At 39.8% G+C, this 27,029-nt stretch overlaps 1 protein-coding gene and 1 non-coding gene across 3 annotated transcripts in view; both read right to left on the bottom strand.

Annotated features, from left to right (window-relative positions):
- The window catches only part of Specc1 (sperm antigen with calponin homology and coiled-coil domains 1), a 150,223-nt gene that overhangs the window by 13,395 nt on the left and 109,799 nt on the right, over positions 1-27,029 (bottom strand). The window contains exon 11 of one of the 2 annotated variants that reach the window (XM_023719361.1): positions 11,672-11,788. The exons of the other annotated variant lie outside the window; for it this stretch is intronic. Within the exon in view, the coding sequence (XP_023575129.1) occupies positions 11,672-11,788 (117 nt within the window). The remainder of the gene's footprint in view (positions 1-11,671; positions 11,789-27,029) is intronic. 2 annotated transcript variants of the gene reach the window in all.
- Positions 9,521-9,627, bottom strand: LOC111817711. Its single transcript, XR_002821847.1, has one exon. It is a non-coding gene; the product is annotated as a U6 spliceosomal RNA (small nuclear RNA).

The following is a 27,029-nucleotide window of genomic DNA, read 5'->3' as shown; positions in this document are numbered from 1 at the left end:
TGTGTCAAACTTGCAGTGATCCTCCTGCCTCAGCCTCCTGAGTGCTGGGGTCACAGGCTGCACCACCAGCATACTACTTCTCGATTTGTGAAACGGAAGCTTCATCTACTGACTTCCTCCCAAGACCACAGCAGACTTAGGTACCAGGAACTGCTGTCCTCTCTTTATACTCATACATCTAGTTATATTCCTTTACGGTTATTATATCTGTAACCTTCAGTGATGATCCTGAACTTCTGCCTCTGATCATGCACAGAGCACTGTGCTTTGTGAAAGAAGCAAGAGGTCTCTGTCATTGTGTCTCTACCTCATCCAGTTTTACATTTAAATTGTTAAAAGTTAAAACATCTGCTTTCTTTTCTAGCAGGACATTTAAGTCTTCAGAGTTCTCTTTCTAGGATGATTATAAAGGAAACTATAAACATTTACCCAGATGTGGACTACAAGTGTATCTTCTCTGTAGTTCCAAAGCCATGACCCTGGGCCACTCCAAAAAGGACTTCGCTTTTGGTTGCTCTACCCATTGCCAAACTTAAAACACATTTTAGCATGTTCCAGAATTGGAGGACCTTTCTTCAAAAGTTCGTTTATTCTCTACAGTTTCCGCATTTTTCCTAATCATCACGCTTTTTACTCATTCTAACTGGCTTGACGTTCGTAATATTCTCCTTGCGGCCCACAGACTTTCTGTCCTAATGAGTCGGCCTTGTATTTGGATAGTGACTTCCTTATGCAGCTTCCTATTTTTTAGCACCTTTTTTCTACCCTCAAGCTCTTTTTAAAAATTTGTATTAGTACATGTTTGCAGTACATAATGATTACGCAGTCACTACAGGGAACTGGTACGCATCTCAACTCTTTTTCCCCCCTTCCCACCCACTCCTCTTTTTCTGCCAGCCTCAGAGTCATTTACTTGTAAGTCCTTATGAAGTTAGTTATCATGTATACAGATTAACAACCAGACCAATAGGCCAAAAACATATAAAACACGTAAGAAATGATACTAAATCAAGGTACAATTACATACATTTCCTATATATTTTTCTCTTTTTTCCTATTATCTTTGTTTTTGTTGTTCTTTTTGAAACAGGGTTTCACTGTGTATTTCATGTTGGCCTTGAATTCACTATGTAGCCCAGGCTGACCTTCATCTTCCTGCTTCAGTCTTCCAAGTGCTGGGATTATAGGTGTGCACCACCATGCTCAGCTCTGTTCTAATATTTAGATATTTAATTCATTTTTGCTTTAGTTTAGTCTAGGGTGCATCTAGATGTGGGCCTAGATTCAATCTTCAGTATGCAGACTGCCAATTTTCCCAGCACCATTTGTTCCTACCCTTAAGTTCTTATTTATATCAGCATTCAATAACATCCTTTAGGGCCATAGCCCTCCAGAATCTCACATTAATTTTTTTTATTATACGCCTGTCTCAATTGAGTTTATTCTTAGTTGGCTCACTGTTACTGTTTCTCTCTCTCTCTCTCTCTCTCTCTCTCTCTCTCTCTCTCTCTCTGTCCTCTGTGTCCTCTCTCTCCTGTCTCTCTCTGCATCCTCTCTCCTCTGTCTTCTCTCTCCCCCTCCCCCCCCTCCCCCCCTCTCTCTACCCCTCTCTCCCTCCCCCTCTCTCTCTCTCTCTCCCCATTTTGAGCAGGCTAATCTTGAGCTCATTTTGTAGTCCAGGCTGGCCTCAAACTCACAGCCACCTTCTGCCGAGTGCTGAGATTACAGTCATGTGCTCCTACATCCGGCTCCATTCTTAGATTTCTTTCTTGAGAGAGGATATATTTAAGGAAAAATTTTCTGCATTTATTCATATACATTTTTCTCATCCTACTTGTCTGACAGTTTGGCTGTACAGAAAATTCTATATGAAAATTATAGAATTCCACAGTCATTCAACTCTAGTTTGTAGTTTTTCAGATTCCTTATGGCTATTCTCTGACTTTTCTTTGGACACATGGATTGAAGAATCATTTGGCCACACCCCCACACATCCATAATTAATTTCAAAACCATCAGGACTTATTAAAATTCAAACTGGCATGATACATATTTGTCTTGGGAGACAAAAATGTTCTATGTATTTATGTTGTATCCTTAGGTAGAATTTAGCAATTTATACATTTAGATTATATACATAACCTGGGCCTACTGGTGTATACCTGTAGTTCTGTGATAGTCATTATATAGAGACTACCATGAGAAAATTTGTTTCTCATTAAAAGCACATTTTTTTTTTCTTTTTTGTATTTTAGGGAAGGGTCTACAGAGTGTTCAGGGTCTCTCTATTAGATTAGACTCCTAGTGATCCACCTGTGTACAGTCTCCCAAGAGCTGGGATTACAGGCACGCACCACCATGCCCAGTCTCAATTGCCATCTCAGTGAGCCCTGGGGGCAGGGCTGGCACGGCAGTCCAAGGATCAAACCCCTAGCCCCTGTTTTAATTCGCTGAGCTATTTGGACAGTCCACAATTTTTTTTTTTTTTCTGAGACAATCAGGGGCTTGAAACCAATTTTTGCTAAAGTCCATGACTTCATGGGGGTCTAAAAATGTTTGATAAGTAGCTAAAAGTAGAACGAAGTCCAATTCTTCTCAGTTCCGCATATAGGTTATTAGTCATTCAGAAAATGTCTACAAAAGCTGGCAGAACAAAATTTACCTGGCCTAGCTCATTCCCTTTAAATATCGAAGGTGTGTGGTGGTACATGCGTATAATACCAGCACTCAGGAGGCTGAGGCAGGAGGATTGTTAGTTTGAGACCAGCCTGGGGTAGGGAGTGAGTTCAAGGCCAGCCTGAACTGCATAGCATGTCTCAGGGGGAAAAAAAAAAAAAGAAGGAAGACACTAAGATAAGAGAGTAATTAAAGTAATTCATTTCTATGATTCAGAGGGACATCTATGAACTAGCTTTTATAATGTCCAACTCCAGGTTTCTGTCCCTAGAGATATGCTTACTAGCCATTGTCCTGAACTTATAGTCACCTAAGTCTCAGGAGAACAGCTTCACAGGACTAAAACCATCACAGAGACAATCTTTTCATGAGAACAGAACTTTTTTCTTTTTCTTTAAAGCCATGAGCGTTCTTCAAGAACTATAACACTAGGACTGACAGAATGATGGTCATGACCCTGGTCTACTTCAGTCAATCTTTACTTTTGTGTGGGGCAGGTTTGGTCCTCTTGATTGGAGTACACCTTCTCCAGCTACTATTCAAGCTGGGGTCCTTTTTACACCTTGTTTCTTAGTTCCCAATTAAAGCTTTGCCCCTGTAAATGTGTGCTTTAGTTTGTAATTCCTATTATCGCTAAAACAAAGACTCATGGTAAGTAGGCACTGACAGTCTGTTACTCATGATACAACTATGAGATTAAAATGGATATTTAAAAATAACATTTTTTAAAAAAGGGATAGACTACTTCTCTAGCTTCTCAATGCTGTGAGCATAAACTGCCATCCTTAGCCCTGATGCCAAGGAAGATGCCACACTCCCAGCCTTCTGGGTCAAAGCTTGGCTAAATCTACATGTGGCTATTTCCTGGCTTTGTTCTAATCTGTCTATAAATTGGAGTGCCTTTGCACAGTGGAGGCAAGCTGCACAACCTATCTGGACAAGTTATGAATAAACTAACTTTTTCCATTTTTATGGGTTTTTCTTGTACTCTTGGTGGTGGGAAGCAGAATGAACTTTTCTTGTACTCTTTCTGGTGGAAACCAGAAAGCTGGGATACAGTCTCAGGCCAAGCTGGGCCCCACAGGCACCAGAAGCTGAAGTGGGACTCCTGAAGCCCAGGAGTCCAAAGCTGGTTTGAGCAACATGACAAAGATCTCATTTTCTTAAAAAACTTTTCATACATTTTCATTTCCCCCATAGCTTTCTTTCTGTCCTCACTTCAACATCTGGATCTAAGAACAAGGGGTTTGTTTTATAACACCGAAGCCAACTCTGATCTAGAAATAAGGTCAAAAAAAAAAAAAAAAAAAAAAGAGGGGCTGGGGAGATGGCTTAGTAGGTTCTGTCCTAGACAGGAAACTCACTCTCTTCCAAATGCTCTGTGTACTCCCTTTGTCTGCCAGGAAAAAGGATGAAGAAAAAAAAAAAAAAAGATATGGCTATGCATGTTTTCATCTAGCATGTGATCGAGGCCTTGGGAAGCTGTTGATCTGTGGTGATGTTGCCTGAACCACCAGCCCTCTTTCTTGAAATTAAGAGGGGCTGGAAAGATAGCTCAGTGGACTAAAGCACCTGCTTAGGCAAGCTCAGGCAAGCACAGGGACTATGTTTGATCCTCAGCACCACATGCCACACCAGCCTTGCTCCCAGAGGGCTGAGCCAGCCAAAGAGTCCAGGCATGGTAGAATACCCCTGTTATCCTAGCGCTGGTGAGGCTGAAAGCAGGAGGATCACTATGAGTACGAGCTGCATAGTGAGACCCTGTAACAACCAAATACATTTTTAAAAAAAGGAAAGAAAAGAAATTAAGGGGAGCTAATGAGGATGGAATGGCAGCCTCCTGCTTGTTGCCCTAACACTGTTCTGCTTCGCAGCAGGGAGCTGTGAATAGGTTCCCAGGCTTCCTTCAATGCAGCCCATACTAGTAGACGCAATCTACCATTTTCATGCTAATAAGGTCTTGTTCTTCTGTAAGCTAGTTTTTAAGGTATCACTACTCCAGAAGTCAAGATTCGTTTTTATAGTCTTAGAGATAAAATGACAGACTGCTTTCTAAAATACCAGCTGGGTATGGTGGTACATGCCTGTAATCCCAGTACTTAGGAGGCTGAGGAAGGAAGATCACCATGTCTTTTTCAGGTCAGCTTGGGATACATAGAAAATTGAAGGCCAACCTGAACTACACAGTGAGACCCTGTCTAAAAAAATAAAAAAGGAAAAAGTTTATAACAATTTTCAGTTCCAGCAACTGTGATGCCCATCTTTCTTGTACTATTACCTGCACAAAAATTATGATCTCCAAAAGTTTGTGAACTGTGTCAGCTAAACACTGTATTTTACTGTCTTAATATGTATTCTTTTATGATTAGTAAGGTCTAATAAGAAAGTATTTGCAAACCAAAAGTTTTATACAGAAATCAGTGAAGACCTTCTAGTCTGATTCAAATATAACTATGTTTTCTAAGTAGATACTGAACACAGAAGAAATATCCTAGGCTGGAAAATTGTTTCAAAATGCTCTGAAATAGTAAAACATGGAGTGTGGTAGACAAATATGGCTTCTGGGTTCACAAAGGTGACTTCACTCATTTCGGCAACACCAAACATGCATGACCAGGTACCATCACGCTAACACCCTTTCACCAGGGCACTGTGTGGCTGACTCAGGAGAAAAGAAAGGCAGAAAAGAAATACAGAATATTGGATTTTAAAGTTGTACTTAAAAAAAAACCCTGAAGCTTCATGACACAAAATTACACAACATTGCAATGCCTTTTTCCCTTCCAGGAATCTCACTTAAAAAAAGAAAAAAAAAAAAAAAAAAAAGGATATAGTAACTGGGTCCATACTTTTTGCCTGTAAACTGCCCTTCCTCTACAGACCTCCATTCTCAAGGAAGCAGCACTACTAATTGTGCAGCAGATCTCTAAATATCAAACACATATATACAGTTTGCATTCTAATCCAACCTTCCAAATGGGTAGCCTAAGAAGACAGTAGGAGTGCATGTCCTAGATCATCCATCCGAGGATACCCCCAAGACCACACAAAACTCCTAGTCACACACCATAATGTACTTTTTGAGGGTTGTACTCCTTTGTGAATGTTGATTTCTTTAACTGTGTCTAATGAACCTTTCATTGATGTATCTCATAATTCTTTTCTGTGACCTAAGTCAGCAAACCTACTACCTTCCCTGTCAGAGGGTTGAGCTGAGGTTCCCATTTCCTCTTTGTGGGGACCTCTTCAGAACCGATCTGGTGACAGAAACGCTGTGCAGCTGCTGACATGAGAAGTGGGCATGCCCTTAAGAGATGCTCAATGTGTCCTCTCCCTACAGCTCTGACCACAGAAGTATATAAGGGTATAAGGCTGTCCACTGTCTGCGCTGCCTTTGGGAAGAAGATGCAGGTCTGAAATGGAACAGGTACCCTCATGGAACAGAAACAGGAGGACTCTTAAGTTCTAATCCATGAACTGTTACCCACCAAAGGTAGAGATAGCTCTTTTTACCATCCTGCCTTACTAGCAATGTACAGAGCGTACTTTCCTCTACTCCTAAGAACTGGGTGTACTATAATGTGTGTGTGTGTGTGTGTGTGTGTGTGTGTGTGTGTGTGTATGCATGCATCACCTCGATGCCTCCAAGAGTGACAACGACTGCAGGCCCATACCATGTTTTAGGAGGAAACATGAGGACATACACATTATCCAATGGAAAATTATCAGTCTCTAGCCCACCCAGTGAAGCTATCAGAGCTGGTCCATTCTCTTATTATGGGCCAGTCTGATCTATCAGATCTGCATTGTCTTCAGCTGTTCTTCCTAAGCTGAAGTTCCTTCCCTATTTTCTCTTCCTTTACAATTAAATCTCTTATCTGTACACTTGTGCTACTTCTTCAGTTTTAATTTCTATTATCTCTGAAACAAATTCCTACATGCACTCAGTGTCAAGTGTGGGAACTTGCAGTTCCAAGAGAGCCCAAGTGCTCAACGCAGGACAGGATTCTGTTGCCAGCCTTGCCAGTAGGAGTTGTGTTGATGGGGCACCTCACTCAAAACTAATGAGAGACAAGGTGCCAATTCCAGAAGTTCTCTTAGATTCGTATTTCATTGCACAGTGATCTAAACATTTTCACTCTACCAACTGCCTCTATTCAGGCTGACTGGCAGTTTCATAGATGGACAGCTCAGTATCCTATCTTTTTCTTGAAAACAAAAAGCACATGCCAAAATATTCCACTGACTATAACTCATAACCTGTGACTGCATGTGTCTAAAATCACAGAGGATATCTTTCTTAGTTTTTATGAATGTAGTAGGCTTAATTACTTCCATCTAGGTGGGAGCAGCTCATGAATTCTGAACTTTTCAGACTATCAACAGCTATACTATACACTTTTTCTTTTCTTTTTAATTAACTATTTTAGTGCTATGGCTGAACATGGTAAGCACATATATTACAACTTAGCTACACCTCCACCTTCAAATGTTAAAACTTGGGAGATCTCAATTTTAAGAGATTTCTACAAACATCATAAGTCTTTTTTGGTGTCTTTCTGATTTCTATACATACCAAAAAGCCTCCTCAAAAAACAAATGAAAACCAAACACTGACGATGATCAGAATAAGGCTGCAGGTCAGGGCTAGACAGTACTCATTCAACCTAATGCAAACTAAGGTGAGCACTTCATGCAAAGTAGCTTGTTTCCTCTGAAATCCAACACTGAAAATCCTCCCTTTGGGAAGTTTCTTCTTCACATACAGTCTCTCTTCCAGTAAGATTACTCTCCTATTAGGCTGCACACAGGCTGTTTTTCTGTATTGATTTGCTTGTGTTGACACACTACTGTGAAAACTTTTATCCATAAAGGTAATGGATCTGGCCTCTTCCACCCCTGGGGCCTATTCGTCATACCCTGGTAGCCACTGTCACTCAACCTGCAGTGTAGCCAGCACCTGGCATTTAGGGAACAGGAAGCCATATACACACTCCTTCAGGGATTGGTGATAACAGAGTCCTAGGTGCTAGGATGCAAACCCAACTCCAGTTGACAAGGAGGATGTGAAGCCAAATAAATCTTAAAATGAACATTCTATGTATCTGGAGGTGTCTCTGTGATATCACAAACCACTGGATTCAGGTGCTGCTTTGATAGATTTAGGAAAATCAATTTAACCTCACATAGAGGCCTCTCCTCTGTTCTGTAACGACAACAAAGGGAGGACAATGTGGTTTCTGTCTGTCCTGCTGCACAATTCCATATCTACAGGAGGCCACTGGGCAGTTGGTATCTCAATATGGGAATCAGAGGGATCCAGAGAGAAACAAAGAGCTTTCAGTCACATCTATAATCCAAGAGTTCTGGGAGGCTAAGGCTGCAAGTTTGAGCCCAGCTGGGACAATTTAGTGACTTGGTAAGACCTCAGGTCAAAATAAAAAAATGGGCTGAGGATGTAGCTCAGCAAGAAGGTTCTGAGTTCAACCCCTAGTACTGAAAGAAAGAAAACAAAAGAGGTTTCAGTCATCAGAAAGCAATATTCACGATTCAAAGTGTGAAAAACATTTGCAGACACATTATTTTTCAATAGATCCATATTGATTAGAAGATAAAGAAGCCAGATCTATTGGGAGGATAAGGGTTTAAGACAGTATGTCATTATTTTATATTTACTATTTCCTCAATTAGCTTTGTAATATCACATGGGGAAGGCTGGGTCTGAAAAAAGAGGGAGGAGAGGAGATGAATGTCTACATCATCGTCAAATAAGAGCTTTACCATGAAGCTGTCAGATGCTGTGCACTGCTGTGGCCTCTGTGGTATATTGTGGTCGCAGTTCTACTCTCTGTTTGCTCCCTCCTAGTTCACTCTGCTGGGTTCTTCTCTACCTGGACCACAAACTCCAGAGGCTTGTTCCTTGTTTCTCATCTCTCTATGCCTGTGCTTTGATTTGAGTTTGCTCTTCAAATGTTCATGTAGTGGAAGCTTGGGCCCCAATGTGGTGGTGCTGAGGTGATGGAACCTTTAAGGCATGAGGCCCAGGGGGAGGTGATTAGGTCATTATGCTGTCACCCTTGGAAGAGATTAGTTTAGTTCTTATGGAACTTGATTAGTTCCTGAAAGAGTTATAAAAAGATTAAGGCTGGTCTTGACTCTAATTTCCTGTTGTGTCTTGTGATTTCTTGTGCATATCCCAGCCTCTATGAGTTCCTCACCAGAGGCCAAGCTGCCTGACCTTGGACTTTCAGCCTTTAAAACTGTGAGCTAAGTAAACTTCATTATGAAGTATCTAGCCTCACATAGTCTGTTACAGAAACAAAAACTGGCTGCTGTACTATAGCTTCTCTAAGGTTGCAGATACTGTGTGATTTTCAGTCACACGATTTTAAATACCATCTGTATGTGTTCTGTCCAACATAGTACCCAAGGCTATTTAAATTGAAATCAGTTAAAATGAAGACTTCAGTTCGTCAGTCATACTAGCCATATTTCATGTGCTCAATTTCCCACTTGGCTGGTGGCCACCATATTGGACAATACAGATAGAGAACATTACCATCATCTCAGGAAGTTCTACTGTGGCAGCATTCATCTGTTTTTATTTATTTATTTTTCAGAAGCTTTTTCTTTTTAAATCTTTTATTTATTTGGTACAGGGTTTTGCTATACAGCTCAGACTCGTAGTGGTCCTCCTGTCTCAGCCTCCCGTGTGCTGGGATTATAGGCGTGCGCCACCAAGTCTGGTTTCGGTGGCTGGCACAGTATGCCTGGACTTCCTTGTTCTTGCCAGGCAGGTGCTTAGACCACTGAGCTATCTCCCCACCCCTCATCTGTTATTTATTTATTTTTTGAACTCTTCACGAATTTGTGTGTCATCCTTGCGCAGGGGCCATGCTAATCTTCTCTGTATTGTTCCAATTTTAGTGTACGTGCTCCTGAAGCGAGCACCCTCATCTGTTATTGATGACTGTCCAAACTGTATTTCCCACTTGGGCTCCCATCTGAACTTGCTATCTAGTTACTTGCTTGACATTACAACCTGCATATTTCATGTATTTCAGACTTAATATGATTTGCAACACAACGTTTTCCCCTTAAAATGTTTAATAACCCCTCCAGACTGCTTCATAGACTGCAAAATACCCAACATAAATGTGCTTTAAATATTTAATACACTCTGTGGTGGTTAATTTTATGTGTCATCTTGTCTGTACTGGTATCCAGACATTTGGCTAAACATTATTCGAGATATTTCTGCAAAAGAGATTTAAATTGGGGAGAGAGCTTAGCGGCATAAGCGTCTGCCTGGCAAGCTCAAGGTCCTGAGTTCAATCCCTGGTCAAAAAACCCCACAAAAGAACAAAAACAACTAAAAGAGATTTAAAAGGTGAGTAACATTTAAATCAGCAAATTCTAGGTAAAGCAAATGACCTTATATAATGTGGATGAGTCTAATTTAAGCAGTTGAAGACCTTCTTTGAAAAAGATTAACTTCTTCCAAAACGAAGGAAATCTACCTAGATGGCATGCAGCTTGAAATCAACTCTTCTCTGAGTCAATCTGCCAGACTACCTCCCTATGGATTTTGGACTTCCCAGCTTCTATAACTGTTGAGCCAAGTCCTTAAAATTTCACCTCTCCCCTCCCACAAACACCCAAAGGTTGTGTTTCTCTGAAAAACCTCGATTAACATTTTAACAATTTGAATCACTTTGTTCATTTATTATCATTGCTATGATCATTCTCTTTATCGTTTAATAATAAAGGTAATGACTTTATTTAAATCTTGATGTGGGATAATCAAAATAGAATTTGCTGTAGCCACCCTTGAAAATGGTCCTGTCAAATCAGACATCTGAAAGTGCTTGTACCACCATGCCCAGTTTTGTTGGCTGGCAAGGGGCACCCAGGGTTCCAGGGCCAGCATGGCATGCCACTGTAGCAGGAATCAAACCCAGGTCCTAGGGTTTGCCAAGCAGGCATTTAGATGTCCAAGCTATCTCCCTAGTCCCTGGTCTTAAAGTTATGATGCTACTGTCTCAACTCCCAGAGTGATGGAATTATAGCTGTGCACTATCATACCTGGCTTGTCAACTTCGTTAACAGTGATTTCAGTAAAACTACAAGTCAAAAGGTTCTGTGAATATGATATACATTACATTAAGTCACATACATTTATTTAATGTTTAACATCGTGAAGTCTTTAATATGCAACTAAAAATGTGATATGCAATTTTCCGTATTTGAGCAGGGAATCATTTTGATGGTACTTTGAAATAGAATTAGTTTTTCTTTTTGTTTTTGTGGTGGTAGGGAATCAAACCCAGGCCTTATTTATGCTACACAAACATTCTGCCACTGAGCTACACCCCCAGCTCTGGAATTGCCTTTGAAAAGTCTGGCCAAGGTTTTTGAAACCATGAAGATCAAACTCCATCAGGGATTTCTCTGGAAAGTGGGTGACAAGAACTTCTTAGTAGCACAGTAAAGCTTTCACTGTGTTTTCCTAGGTAACAAAGGATATTTATTGAGAAGGAAAGCTGAGAAATATTTGTTGAGGATGGCACTCTATGCTGCAGTCACACAGTCAGTGGTTATTGTGCTGGTATTAATGGTCTAGTGCTGGGGCCAGCAAAATAGCTCAGTGCACTAAAGTGGACTTAGGCAAGCTCAAGCAAGTGCAGGGACCCTGGTTCAATTCCCAGCACCACATGCCACACCAGTGCCACCTCCAGGGCAGGCTGACCAGCCACAGAGTCTGGCCATAGTGGAGTATGCCTGTAATCCCACTGCCGGGGAGGCTTTGAAGACAGGAGGATCACTATGAGTCCAAGCTGAGTTATGTGACCGTGTAACAACCAAATAAATTAAAAAAAAAAAATCGTCTAATGCCTATTCTAGCTCTATAAATGCCACCCCTACTGGGGTTTATCAAGAGAATTAGGAATTCCCCTTTGATTTCTAGAGAAGAACAAAGACAGCTGTGACTTACTTTCTCTTGACTGTTCAACTCCTGGTACGGGATATGGGCAGGCAGGTAGGTGTGAAGCAGAGCGCAGAAGGCCAGGCCATCACTCCAGCTACTGCTAAAATTGGTGATGTCAATGTTCTGAGGGGTAAGAAAAAGTGGTATGAAATTCTCAAATTGTGCAATGTCTCAGAACACAAAGACGACTGTGTTTAGACAGGTATGGGTTTTTGATTCAGCAACTTCAGTTACATATATAAACTACTCAAATCTGCTGGGAGTACATTTAATTTTGATACTAAGAATAGACTGGTGTTCGAATCTGTGCATAAGGTAGCATTAAGAATCGTGTTAGCACCTCAAACAGTAGGGAATTCCTGTCCACCCCCTCCCTGGGTGACCCCCTAAAGGATGAAATATCTCACTCCAAATTAATCCCACTGATTAGCTTTGCATATCCCAACATATCCTCAGATTCAACTGGTCAAGGAAAAATCAACATTACTACTGTCATCATAACTGCCAGCACCACCATAATCATATAGAATCTAATCAATAAGTAGACCAAGATTAAACAAGAGCATCAATCTCTTAAGGCTTGCTTTTGCTTCTACTATCCCTATCTCAACTGAGAGGCTCCAATATGCTGGCCCTGTCCCTGGGGCAGGCTGAGATGGCAACTGAGACTGGGCATGGTGGCTTGTGCCTGTAATCCCAGCACTTAAGAGGCTGAGAACAGGAGATCACTATGAGTTTGATCTGTGTAGTGAGATCCTATAGATCTTGTACTAAATACATTTTTTTAAAAAAGTTAGAAAGGAAGGGAGAAGCCAAATGCAGCATAAAGTCTGGTTGGAATAGGAAAAGAGGATTATGGAATTTATCTCAACGTGTGTATATTAGCAGTTTTGAAGAATATACTAGGTAGAACTGTATAATGAAATTAGAGTATAAATTTCTTTAGGTGGCTTCCTTAGCTTCCCAATTTAGAGAGCAAACTCCCTATGTATTTATTTATTTGGCACAGGGTCTCACTACACAGTTTAGACTCATAGTGATCCTCCTGCCTCAGCCTCCTCAGTGCTGGCATCACAGGTGTGTGCTACTATGCCTGGTTTCGGGGCTGGCATGGTGTGCCTGGGTCTCTGGGATGGCACAACCCAGGTCCTTGCCAGACGAGTACTTAAGACCACTGATCTATCTCCCCAGCCCCTCCCTATGACTTTATTTGGAATTTTTATCAAGATTCCTCCCTCCCCACCCCCAGTATTAATTCAAGCTAACCTGGCTCATAGCAATGAAGCCAGTCAAGTACCTCTCTTAAAAGATAAATTAAGGCTGAAAGAAGTGGAATATACATCATGCATAAGGCTTAACTGAATGGTGGAGACACCAGGAGTCCACATCCCCACCTTTCTATAAAACCTCCTCTGGTTTTCAGCCAGAGTGTAGGATGATTCTGATGGGCCCCAGAGATTTCTCCCAAAACACAGGCTGTCAGATGTGTTCTTGAATCTACTTTGCAATTACATTCATTCATAGAAGGCAATTTGGCTGAAAGCAACACACCAATATAATAATGCCTCCTCATTCTGCTGAACACGACTCCAGTACAACTGAGTGGTGATAACTGCTAAGTAGCCATATTACATAAAAGCCCGAGAAAGTCCTTACTGCAAGAGGCCCCTTCTGGTTTTCAGGTCAACAGTATAATAGCTAGGACCACTGGGAAGCTAGTCATTTGGATTTTTAGCTTCCAAACCCTTTTGGGTTCAGCAGCTATCTGATAAGGCCTGGATACTGCTGTAGAGAAAGGACACCCTTTGCTTTTATACTTTCTGAAGAGGTTTGTATATTAAAAAAACAAAAACAAAACAAAACAAAAAAAAAACAAAAAAAAAAAAACCAGAGGAAAGAAACAGGTGAAAGGCCATGACCTATCTAGCTCACTTAACCAAACTCTGGGAAGAGAAGCACAGGGAAAAGGAGAAAGCCAGCCTTGGGGAAAGGAGAAAGCCAGCCTTGGGGAATGCACAGCGTTACAGTGCATATTAAATCTAATTCCCTTCTTTCCTTTCTTTACCACACACAGGCTGCCATTATCAAACTCATCTCTCACATGAATGTGATGTGGAGGAGTAAAAGCTAGGTTTTATTTTCAGAGGTCACTGATTTTTGTGTATTATGATGACTCCTATGGCATCTTTGTCAATGGGGGCAAGCACAGCAGCATGCCTAAAAGCATTTCTTTCACAAAAAAACACCAATGTCTATAATCTCATCTTAAACAAAAGGCTGTATTTTAAGCAGGAAGTTAAATGTTCACTAATCAAGACAAGAGTCCCTTAAGTATGAGTATTAGGTCTCAAGCTTCAAAAATGGTGGTGGTGCTAAGATCACTGACATTTGCTGAGTGTCTCTGATGTGCCTATCACTGTGCACGTTATCACTTGATTCTTTAGAACTTCTAACCATTTATAGATAAGACAGCTGCAACAAAAAGAAAAAAATGCTAGTGTAGTGGTCAGGACTACAACACCAGTTCTGGATGATCTCAAAGCACTTATGCTACATTTGCCATGAGATATAGCCACACAGGAAAGGAAGAAGTGATTGAGGGCACAAGGCAGATTCACACGCGCACAGCATTCAACACTACCTACTATATGGAAGCAGCCCTGTATCTAGGGAAGAGTGAACAAGAAGGCTGTGATGAAAGAAAACAGATTTGAAGGACTGGAATAGCACAGTTAGAAACAAGAGAGCTGAGGAAGTCACTTCCTTCCATCCATTAAACAGCACTGTAGGGCTGCTCCTCCTTCTATCGTCCTAGGAGAGGTAGAAAATAAAATATCTCAGGAGATAGCTGATGCTCTAGGCAAGAGCACTTGTATTACACATCCTAAACTTCAGTCACCTTCACTTTACCAGGAGTTACATATCACACATAGTGAATTCTGTGACAAGCATGTGTGGTGAGGGCCCCTGAGATGGCCCAGCACCCCGCCAATCATTTCTGTTGATCACATCTAGAGACTCTGGGGAGGTACTGGGGCTAAGGTGCATATCCTTTAAATTCTAAAAGCCTGATTTATTTGGGGGTGTTGTTGATTCTGTATGCTATGATCGATGTGCAGGCTTCTGCTTTTCTGTTAACCAGCCATCATTTTTCAGTTTGTGCATTATCTTTTGTTAGCACAGATGTGCCATGAGCACAACTTCCTGTGATCTTCAATAAATGTACTTGCTACTGGGTGTACACTTGGCAATTCTCTGCTCATCATACACAAAAACCTGGACTATACCCACCCATTACATGGTAACACTAGGGTGGAACTCTGACTTTTTTTTTTTTTTTTTTTAATTTTAGGACAGGGTCTAAGGGTCTCACAGTGTAGATCAGACTCAGTGATCCTCCTGTTTACAGCCTCCCAAGTGCTGGGACTACAGGCCTGCACCACCACACCCAGTCTCAATCCCCATCTCCGTGTGCCCCAGGGGCAGGGCCAGCATGGCAGGCCTGGGGATCAAATTCCTGGCCCTTGTGTCTGCCTAAGCAGGTGCTTTACTCTGTTGAGCTATTTGGCCAGCTCTCTGACTTTCACTTTGTGAGTAAAACCAGAACCATGTTTTCTGTGGTTGGTCACTGACCACCAGGAACAATGTCTGGGGAAGATGGTATCACTCTCCTAGCATAGGTGACTTACTGTTCTAAGGAACCCATGTGTCTAAGCAGGCAGATTCTTACCCCACCTTCCCTTACTGTCCAAATTTGCTTTATACCTAAAGCTTTTAAGACTTGCTAAATGTTATCCTCCCAAAACAAAACTGAATATACACATAACTTGTGCCATTTATAATACTATTAAAAATAGGGGGGTATTTATCTGGACAGAGCATTTATACTAGGTCCCAGCATACCACATCATTCACACTAAATGCTCCATTATCAAACTGAAACATTAAGAACAGATTCCAAGATAGACTAGTTTTCTCAGAAAACTGGATTCCGGTTTACCTGAGTTAGCATAACGAAGTCTTTGCTTTTAGACTTACAAAATAATAACTTGAAATCATTCATATTAACCACTGAGTTTTGTTTTGTTTTTTTAATATATTTGGTACAGGGTCTCACTACGCAGCTTGGAATCATAGTGATCTTCCTGTTTTGTTTTGAGCCTCCCCAGCACTGGAATTACAGGCATGCACCACCATGTCTGGACTGGGTGGCCAGCTCAGCGTGCCCAGGGACAGGGCTGGTGTGGCATGTGTTGCTGGGGTGCCCTGGCCCCTGCGCTTGCCTAAGCAGTCATTTAAAAAGTCTGCTGAGCTATCTCATCAGCCCCAACCACTGAGACTTGTTTTGTCTGTCTATCTACACTGTTTTGTTTCCTTGTTTCCACTTTACAAAACTCATGTTCTGTCAATGGGGACTCTATTTTGTATCATGGAGGCTGTCTTGATTCTCAAATCAGAAGCAAAAGTCAGTAAGACCTATAGCTATACTTATGATTTTGTCTTCCGAACCACAACAGTATGAAACATCTTTCTTCAATGGCACAATCTTCAGAAGCATTTTGAGAGGTCAAATGGATCTAAAGGTACAAGGAAGCTATCTTATCTCACAAAATTAAGAAAGTGGGGCTGGTGAGATGGCTCAGTGGTCTAAAGCACCTACTTAGAACAAGCTTAGCAAAGCACAGGGACCGCGGTTCAATCCCCCAGCACCACATGCCAGCCCGCCCTGACCCCTGGTGGGCTGAGCTGGCCACACATACACACAAATAAATAAAAATTAAAAAAAAAAAATCAAGAAAATGTTCAGTGCACTGGTTAACAGACTCTCATTTAGAAGTAGTTTTTTGTTTTGTTATTGGGTACTTGCCTAGTACACATGCACTTTACCACTCAGCTACACCACCAACCATTAAATTTTGAGACAGGCACTCACTAAATTGTCTAGATTTTACTCAAATCTACCACTCATGCTGCAACATCTTGAGTAGCTGGGACTACACCCATGTGTCACCATGCCTGGCCCATTTAAGAATAGTTCTTGATAAATAACTACAAAAGAATAATACAATAGTTTGAAACCAGACGTGGTAGCGCATGCCTGTACTCCCAGCACTGGGGAGACTGAAACAGGAGGATCACTATGAATCTGAGCTGCACAGCAAGAAACTGTACCAAATAAATAAATAAATAATTTTTAAATTTTTTTTAAGAAGCTTGAGGCTTAAATCTCATAAGATCAAAGCCATGATAGAAATAGCAAACAAATTATCTATAGTTTCAAGAATATTTTGCCTTTAAAAATAAGGATTTATTATGAAAACTCCCAATTTAGTCAGGTAATTAAATCTAACAGGTCAGGAAATATCTCCTTTAGTATTCTGACACTGGCAAAGATACAAAACAATCAGCTTTGATTTGTAATAACATACTCATTCCAATAACTTTACACTGTCAGGTGTTTTTCCCCTGAATGCTACATGAAATGGTCTCTCATGCCACTTGAGCACCAAGACTGTCAACAATTCCAACTCAATGTGGCTGGTTAAACTAACATATGTGTATACATTTACCATACCTTAAATAAAAAGGTGACAATCTGCAAAGCACTATATACATCTCAGCTGTTGCTTTTGTTACAATTATTATAAAAGTATTTTTAAAAAATTTAATAACTGAGGCATATGTTTATGAGCTTTAAGGTATACTTTTGTGAATGGGGTGTTAGTTGATGTGCTGTAGCACAATTTGATCACAATCATGTTTCTTTGTTTTTTACAGGAGTATAAGATAAATCACATATATAGAAGAGTTGATACATGCTTTATCAGATGTTTCCCCCTCTCTCCCTGTTAAAGAGTTACATTGCTATGGTACTGTTGCCCAGTACTGCCTTGTCTACAGATAGTTGCAAACCCTGTGGTGAGCTGGGCTCCCACCAGCCCACCTCAGGGGAAGTCAAGGAGGCAAAAAAATGGGAGGAAGGCTCAGTGAGTAGGAGGGAGAAAACATATCAAGATCCAGGGCTTCAGGTCAATATGGTCTTCTTGGTGGAAAAGATTCAAATGTAAAATCAGGAACATTCCCAACATCTCCAATGGAGCTTGTTTCTAGATGCATTTAAAAGAAGTACTGCAAGTCACTTGAGAAAAGTGAATACAGTGAAACCATTACAGGAGAAGCTTCAGCTTTGATGTTCTTACTGAAAACTGCCTTGCTAGAGTGTTTAGGAGGGTGATCACAATTCCAGAAGAGTACATGCAAAGGCAGCATGCTTCACACAGTAGGAAAGAAGCAAGGCAAACCCCAACAACATAGAGCATTTGCTTTTAGAAGATTCACTTTGCTTCTTGTTGCCTGGAAACACCAACATTGTTAAAAACATTAGTCGCAGGGAAAAGAAGCTTCAGAGCAGGCACCGAAACATGTTATTTGCTCAGCTCCACTGGGGATACAGCTATATTTGATGGCTATGTGAACTTATTCCTACTCTATCTTTTCTGGTAAGCTCCAGGTTCCTCCATTACGTTTCTATGAATTGACTGAATCTCTATGTACTTAGTTCCAAAATCGAAAAACAGTTAAAAAGAAACAAAGTCAAAGCTTTTGGGAAAAAAAAAAAAAGCAGGAAATGGATTAGAAAATACGGTAATTCATTCCTACAGGAACTAGCTGTCTCAGGGCATGACGATCTAAACATTCCCACTCCCAGGTCTCTCTGGGATTTTCCCAAATAGCTCCTTATTATCACAGCTGTGGAATAAGACCAAGTTTTATTATTTTTAGGAAAACGTAACAATTCATAGATCACAAAACATAAAGCAGCTCACTCATTAAGGTTCAGCACGCATAAGAGCACAAGGACCAGACTCACTTTGATTTGTTAAAAAGAACACAGAACATATACAGAGATAAGCCAGTTCTTGTGAAATTGTAATAATGCAGCCTGCATCCCCTTTCCTGTGCTTGTATTCAGCATTCATCCCTTGCCTTGTGTATATGTACACCCCCTCCCGGTTCTGCTCTTTGATCTAGTCCCATGCTACCCACTCACCTCAAGTAAATTTGCCCTGCACATGAAAAGCGGAGGCTTTAGCCATGGAGATGTAGAGATCTATATAGGGTTCTGGTTCCTGAGACAGTCAGCTTTCCATCATTGTGACAAAATACCCAAGAAAATAAATTTGTAAGGGAAAAGGTTCATTTAGCTCATGGTTTCAGAGGCTGGTTCCTTTGCTTTGGGCCTGAAGGGAGGCAGAACTCCATGGTAGAATGACACAGTAGATGAAAGATGCAGTTCATGGTAGTCATGAAACCAGAAGAAAGAGCACGCCAGAGAGTAAAGAGCTCAAGACATGGGATAGTCCCCAAAGGTGTGCTGCCATGACTCACTCTTAGCTAGGTTCCATCTCCTGAGATTCCATCACCTCCCAATAATGCCATCAAATTATGAATCCACCAATGCATTAATTCACTAATGAACTTAGAGCTCTTAAGAGCCAATTATCTTCCAAAAGCCCCACTTCTGAACACTGCTGCATTGACGACTAGGTACATGTGATGGAGACCACTATGAAGCAGCTCTGAGCAGGACTTAAAATTAACCAATTGGCTTTCCATGTCTACTTGTGGGTCTGTCAAAGGCCTACCTCCTTGTCTGGAGATGGGCAGTGAACTCATAGTAAGTAAACCTCTGTGAGTTACTGGTCTCTATCAAGGCCTATAATGGTGGGTGAAGACATTAAGCTTCAAAGGATAAGATATAGTCACAGTCAAGGATACCTGGCTCCAACCTCAACTAGATAAAGACTGTAGCATCAGGCATCTCACTGCAGGGTGGCTTCTTAAGAGCTTACTTGGAGGAGTCCTTGAATGGTTCCCCACTTCTTCAGTAGTTCCCTCCCATGTTTTGGTAACTAAACAAATATGGGCCACCCACAAAAGGTGGCCTCTGAAAATCTCGAATTCTTTGAGAGCATTTTGATCCCTCTAGAGCTCAGAAATCATTTTATTTGCCTCTTGTATTTAGCCTTCGCAGTACACTCATTTGGGAGGTTGTAAACCTGATCAGTTGGCAATAACTAAGAGATATTACTAATCCAATATACATGAGCCTTTTGGGGATAGTGTATATCCACACCACAACAGCCCTCAGTCTGTATAACTTCCTCCTTTCTCTGTACCATCCCACAAAACAAGCTGTTTCAGCTGCATCTGCTTTGGTCACTGTTGCCTAGCCACTCTGTATTCTGCTCACATACCAGCAACCTGTATTGTGTCCAGGCAGAGAGCTGATGCCCAGCACATCATTTTACCAGTTGCCCTCTCTAGGGGATCATTTCACCAGTTGCCCTTCCCTGTGGTTTTGAGGTAAGCTTTGGATAGATAAATTTATTTATTTATTATCTTCTTGAGACAAGGTTTTGCTATGAAGTTCAGGCTGGCCTTGAACTCACTTTATAACTCAGGCTGGCCTTGAATTTCAGTGATATTCCTGACTCAGCCTCCCAAGTGCTGGGATTACAAGAGTGTGCCACTATGCCTGGCTGGCTGGATAAATTTAAATATCAAAATTAAAACATTTGGTAAAAATATAGTGGTGCCTCAGTTCACAAACACTTTTGTTAACTAACAATTTGGTTCACAAACAAGCATTTGGCAAAATCTTGTTTTTGTTTGTGAATTCTGCATTGGTTGATGCACATGACCACAGACAGCCATCTTTCTTGCACAAACATGTATGTGGCCATCTTTTCCAAAACTGTGGAACTAATTAGGTTTGCGAACCTGGGTACCACTGTATAGTTCCTAAGGATTTATAATATTGGAGATAAATTTATAATCCTGCAGAAAGCCACCTGAAACATAAAATTCAAGAAACATAGAAGGACGTAGGAATATTTTTTTCTTTTCTTTTGGTACTGAAAATTGAATTTGAATGTTGTACCTTTGTACTTCGCTACATACTGATCTTCTTTTTTTATTTTGAGCCAAGGTCTTGCTAAGTCACTAAAGTTGCTTAAACTGTGATTCTCCTGCTTTAGCTTCCCAGAGTGCTGGGATTATAAGCATGTGTTATCACACCAGGCTAACAATGAGAAATCTTTCCACATAATTTTCTATATGATGAAGATTAAAACACACACACACACACACACACACACACACACACACACACAAATCTGCCAAAAATGTATACATCCATAAAAGAAAAACTTATTTAAATATTTTAATGCTAAAATTATCAAGATATCAAGAGATTAATTAAAGTTATGTCAAGAGGAAATCAATCTTTTGTCCTTGAAGCATATAACCTGGGGTTTCTTTGGAATTTCTTTCTACTTCAAGGAATATCTTTAATCACTTATTTTTCTATTTACTATTTTATATAGCTTATTGTCTCCAAAGTTGTCTTTTTTTTTTTCTTTAAAGTTCAGTCTTTCATTTTAAAATCTCTCAAGATTTAAAGATACATGGACCTATTCCACCTATTTGATAAAATGTTATGAATACTGGCTGGTTTGTAGCACATGTCTGTAATTCCAGCACTTGGGAGGCAAGACGTAAGAGTCCTCTAGTTTGAGGCAAGACTAAATTATATAATGAATGAGACTTTATCTCAAAGAGGAAAGGGGGATGGTAAAGAAATATCATGAATACTCTTAAACCTGGGCCACTGGAATGATGTTTATGATGATTTTGTTATTTGTGCTACCCCTTCTGGACTATCTAAAGTGGGCAGAATAGCTTAACTAAGGGCCTTATCTACCACAGTTCACAGTATATTTCTAATCAGATTTGAAAAACCTATCTTCATTATCATTCTCAACACTTTTTGGGTGTTGCTTATTTTTCCAGAAATTTTTAAAAACATTTTATTACACTCAAGAACCAACAAAATCTGCTGGGATTTTAAAATCAGAATTAAATTAAATTTAAAGATTCATTTTGAAAAGTTTACTTTTTAAATGATTTCTCCCACTCTTCTCAAATGAAGGGAACTGAAGGGTTGAGACTGAAAAACAGCTGACCAGAGGCCATCACTAATGAATCTAAAAGGTATTATGTATGGCCCTTTTTGTTAACCTGGTGAGGACAAAAGGAGAAGTTAAGCAGCTATAGAGAAGAAACACTCCTCTGAAGAAAAGTGATTTCTGATGACAAAGGGGTTATCCCATCACTACTGATGCTTAGGCAGATACTGCACAGGCTTTTCCTGAGATACAATTAGATTATTCATATCAGAAGAGTGGTTAGTGCTTGTGATGATGAATTTTACACATCTATTTAACTGGATTAAAGGATATCTAGAAAACAGGTAATGTAATGCTTCTGGGTGTGTCTGTGACAGCATTTCCAGAGGAGATGGCAGGAGAATCTGAGTGAAGTAAGGAAGATCCACCCTCAGTGTTGGAGGCTACCGTCCAACTGCTAGGGAACTGCAAAGAAAAGAAGTTCCTGTTTTTCTCTTTTTTGGAGCTGGGGCCCTCTGGTGCATGCTTCTTGCCCTTCTCCCATGGTGGACCATGGGATGACATGGAAAGAAGACCCTCGCCAAATGCTGGCACTATTCTCTTGGGACATCCCAATTGCTTATAAATTACCCAATCTGTGGTATTCTGTTATAGCAACACAAAAGAGATGAATATAATAAAGCTTTTACCTCTTTTGCTTTCACATTAGCTTTCTGTATTTTCACTTAAACATTCAAGCATGTCTTCATGCATGACATTTCCTTTTTTTTTTTTGCATGACATTTCCTTCCAGAGGTTCTCTGACTTTGGCATCTTGACATGTGGTCTAGCTTCACAGCAAGCTCTTGGTCCTGCTGCTCAACCCTGCTAAACCATATGGCTGAGTCTCCAACCATGCTGGCACAGTCTACACTGGTGAAGGAAGATAAGATGTCATGACTCAGCCTAACTTCATAGCAGTCTATTAAGAGATCTTTATATCTCTCAGTTTGAGTTTCAAGTGATTCTCTGCTAGGAATTTCCAGGCTTCGGTCATACTTCAGGTCTCAGGAGAAATCTTTTTTGGAATTTTTCCCCCAACTTTCCTTACTATTTTATGTTGAATTACCCTACTTTTATTCTTCTTTGCTTACCTTTTCTAAAAATTATCATGGCTATTGGTAACTCTGCTAGTCCCTCTCATTCTAGAATGACCTAGTTACCTATTTTCTAAGTTATCTGTTAGCACTCCAAACTCCCATACTGTTCTCCTAGCTGAGAGCTTATATGTATTCACCATGGAATATTAAAGATCCCTTATAGACTGTTGGCACTAATGGTTTGATTTTCTGGGATAGAAGTAGAATCGACTCATAGCTCATATAACCATAATTAGAGTCAGCAGATATTTATCAAGCCCCTCCATGTGTAAAGTGCTAACGGATATACAAACAGAAGAAGTACAGGTGATGGAAACATATGGCTCACTGCATGCGGTGGAATAGGCAGGGCAAGTCTGGCATGTGAGGAAGGCATGGTGTAGTCTGTCCTCAAAGAAGGAGCAAGTTGATAAGAGTCCCCATGTAGTTCTAAGAAACAAAAGTCTGGACTCTTTTTTTCCTTTATTGAGCTGATGATAATCAGATTTGAGGAAACACCAACAAACCAAAATGTAAATTGGTAATACGCTGCTTTCTCTGCAGATTGTATACATCTTTTTTTGCCTTTTACCAAAATGTAAACCAATGAGGAAAAAGTAACCCAAATTGTAACCAGTTCCTCCTTCCTCCATTATGAAAGCAACTGTGTGATTATGACTTCAGGAAAAATGACTCAACTTTTTCTGGCTGTTAGTTTCCTCATCTCTCAAATGAAGTGGCTTGCTTATAATCAGTGGTTTTGAAATGATCAGTTACAGAACCTGTTTTTCAACTGTTTCTGTAGAAGCTTTTTTCAAGGGTTTGCAAACCACAAGACTTAATGATCTTTTCTTTTATCTATTTCCACATACATTCTATTGTGCATTTGTTGTTACAATAGACATCAATCCATTGAAATTAAGTAAGATTAAAAATTCACTTTCCTAGCCCCATCAGTCTTCTTTTCAGTGCTCAACAGCCACATATGGCCCGTTTCTCCGGGATTACCATCATCATACAAAGTTCTATAGGCCAGCATATATATCTGTACACAAATGGTGGCACATTCCGCACCCTCGCCAAGATAGATTCAGATGTGGAGAAACAGTTACAGTGAAGATATAAAGAGACTACATTCTGAAGCCAGAGAGCAACAGGTAAATCCTAGCGCTGTCACTAACTACAGGGACAACTGTTACTGAGTAATTATGCCTTAAATTTCTGTATCTTTTAGATCAATATGGAACCAATGCCTCACAGGACTGTAGTCAAGAACAAATGTACCAATAACATGCAAAGAATTGAGGATAGTCTTTATCATATGGCAACTATTCAATGAATGCTAGTTCTACTTTGCATGACCATGGCCTACTTTTCTTCTAATGGTATATACACGTCTGTCATCAGGATGGGTGTAAGAGCCCACTTATGTTGGTTCTAATCTTTTGTTACTAAAAGCATTATTGCAATAATTATTTGGGGGGGGTGGTTCCAGGCAATAATTATTCTTACATGTACATCTCTACACACATATAAAATAAATTTTGATGGATTCTGCCAAATTGCCTTTAAAGATGTTCTTCCATATCACTCTCTGCCCCCTTAATTCTGTGGTAATTTCCCTACATCATATGGAATGGATCTTTTTCTGATGGCTTATTTCATTTAGCATAGTGTCCTGAGGCTTGTCCATGCAGCACCATGTGTCACCCATCTTACTCTTGTGTGTACCTTCTCCTGTCCATATACTCCTACACCATACTGGTTCAGAAGTCCTCATCTTCCTGAGGAACTCCCAGAAACAACACTCCAGTCCTCTAGAACTACTGCTCTGGCTGGGAGACTACCAACTATTGTACTTCAAAAATCTTACAAACTGCAAAGCAAATTGAATTAGAGCTACATCACCAGCCAAGGTTGAAAGATGTAAGTCATTAAAGTAATCTGCAAAATTTTAAAGGAAGCAGCCCTTCTGTACTTGTGATTATTAAGAAAACCATATACAATAACTGAGGAATTTATCCTAAGAAGTTATATTTTGAGACTGTTTAATTTATATGAGACAAATAACCTTCAACCCAATGTTAACTTCCCAACCATAAAAGTACTAGATTTAGTCTCAAAAAACATAGGCCTCTTGTGACTAGACTCTTCCTTTTTCCCAAGTGAACACTTTATAAGTAAAAAAATTGGAAAAAAAATACTCAGTACAGATATACTTGGGGTTATTATCTAAATAGATTAACATGCTCCCTCGTAGATGGCGCCATACTTCAAGCATACTTAACCCTCACAGGCCCTTGGCCTGGGAAAAATGGCCCCAGAGGAGAAAAGAGGATAAAGATGCTTTATATCAACCTTAGCTTCTAAGAGGAGGAAATATTACTATAATATTTTATAATAATATAATATTTTATTTTGAAAATATGGTTTTACTTCCTAAAACTGGCATTATATCCAATATTTCTATGCTGACAAAAATGTATATACTGACAATTTTTAATAACCTTTAACTTTATATAAAAAGTATATATATTTATGGGATACTATGTGATGCTGTGATACATGTACATATATCATTCCAAATAGGGTAAATATATCTAGCCTCAAAAGTTTATCATTTCTTGGCAGAGAAAATATTCAAAATCCTTTCTTGTAACTTTTAAAAATATATAGTAATAGCCAGGTGTCTTAGTGTATTCCTGTAACCCCAGCACTCAGCGGGCTGATGCAAGCAAATTGTCACAAATACAAGGCCAGCCTAAATTACAGAGAGAGAGAATCTGTCTCAAAAAACAAACTAACTAACTAAAATAAAATAAAACTAAGCTAATGCTGATGCCATGGGCCAAATTTCTGGAATTGTGAGCCAAAATAAAACTCTTTTCTTTATAGAGTACCCAGCCTTCTATACTTAAAGAAAGTGAGCAGAAAATGGACTGACTACCTGGTGACAACCATCTGTTGGCCTAGCCTATGCATAAGGCACACAACTTCCTATTTTCCCTTCAATATGGCCCTGCTAAGAGCAACTGGGCCTAGGCTGTGTCTCCAATTCTGATTTCTGAGACCAACCGAGCCAGGTGAACCTTTTCTCATAAATGTAACTGACTCTATAGCTATATATTAAAATTTTTTATTGTTGTTGTTTGATCAGAAAAGATCCGTTTATTCTGATCAAATTTAACAAAAATTGACTTTAAACCACAATTATCCCCATAGGTTCTTCAGCTTTCAATTAAGATTGCATATATCTTTCCACCTTTTTAATCCATATATCTATGTGACCATTAAGTGACTAGAAATCTAGAAAAAGTAAATTGATAAGCATGCTACAAATGAAAAGAAAATAACAAGATAAAACTCATATTCATAGCCATAACAAATAGGTTATATTTTCCTGCTAGATGCATTTCAAATTAATTATAAAGCTAAGCTAAGAAATACACCTAAAACAAGTGACAAAAAAAAGTGAAAATATAGGAAGTACAATGATCTGATCTAAATGGAAACATTATAAATATAATATATAATTATATCACATATTGACATACCATTATAAATACAAATATAAATACATCAACATTTATTGAAATCATAACGTGTAAGATTTTTACTCAAAAAGATTACCTGAAGTAACAGTCAAAACTTACTAAGAAGGTATAAATGCTAGGAATCTTTATGGTTGAAAATATCTAAAGCAAAAACTCCAAAATCAGGCCGGAGAGATAGCTCAGCAGTCTAAGTGCCTGCTGGGCAAGCACAAGGACCTGGGTTCGATCCCCAGTACTACATGCCATGCTAGTATCTCATGGAGCTGACCACCAAAACCAGGTATGGTGGCATACACCTGTAATCCCAGCACTGAGGAGGCTGAGAAATGAGGATCACTATAAATCTGAGCTGTGTATTGAGACCCTGGTACCAAATTTAATAAATAAAAACAAACAAACAAACAAACTCCAAAATCAAAGATTTTCACAAAACTCAATCAGACTTCAGACCTCAACATACTACAATTAGAATTCAACAGAGCAATGGGCCAGGATGTGAATGAACACATTCCATTCCTCTGCCACGCTCAGAGAATATACATGCAACAGGCAAGGAGTGGCACAGACACTCTGTGTCTGTGAAGCTTAAAGGTCCCCTCAGATGACTTTATCTAGAAGCAAAGAACATTTGGTCCCAAAGAAAATTTAAGAACACAGAAATTGTGTAGAACTTTCAAAGTGAAGGTTTCCCAATTACTACCCAATTTTTCTTTTTTTTATT

The sequence above is a fragment of the Octodon degus genome, unplaced genomic scaffold (assembly GCF_000260255.1).
Source record: "Octodon degus isolate 3935 unplaced genomic scaffold, OctDeg1.0 scaffold00067, whole genome shotgun sequence".
Lineage (NCBI taxonomy): Eukaryota > Metazoa > Chordata > Mammalia > Rodentia > Octodontidae > Octodon > Octodon degus.
This window is presented reverse-complemented; position numbering and strand designations above follow the sequence as displayed.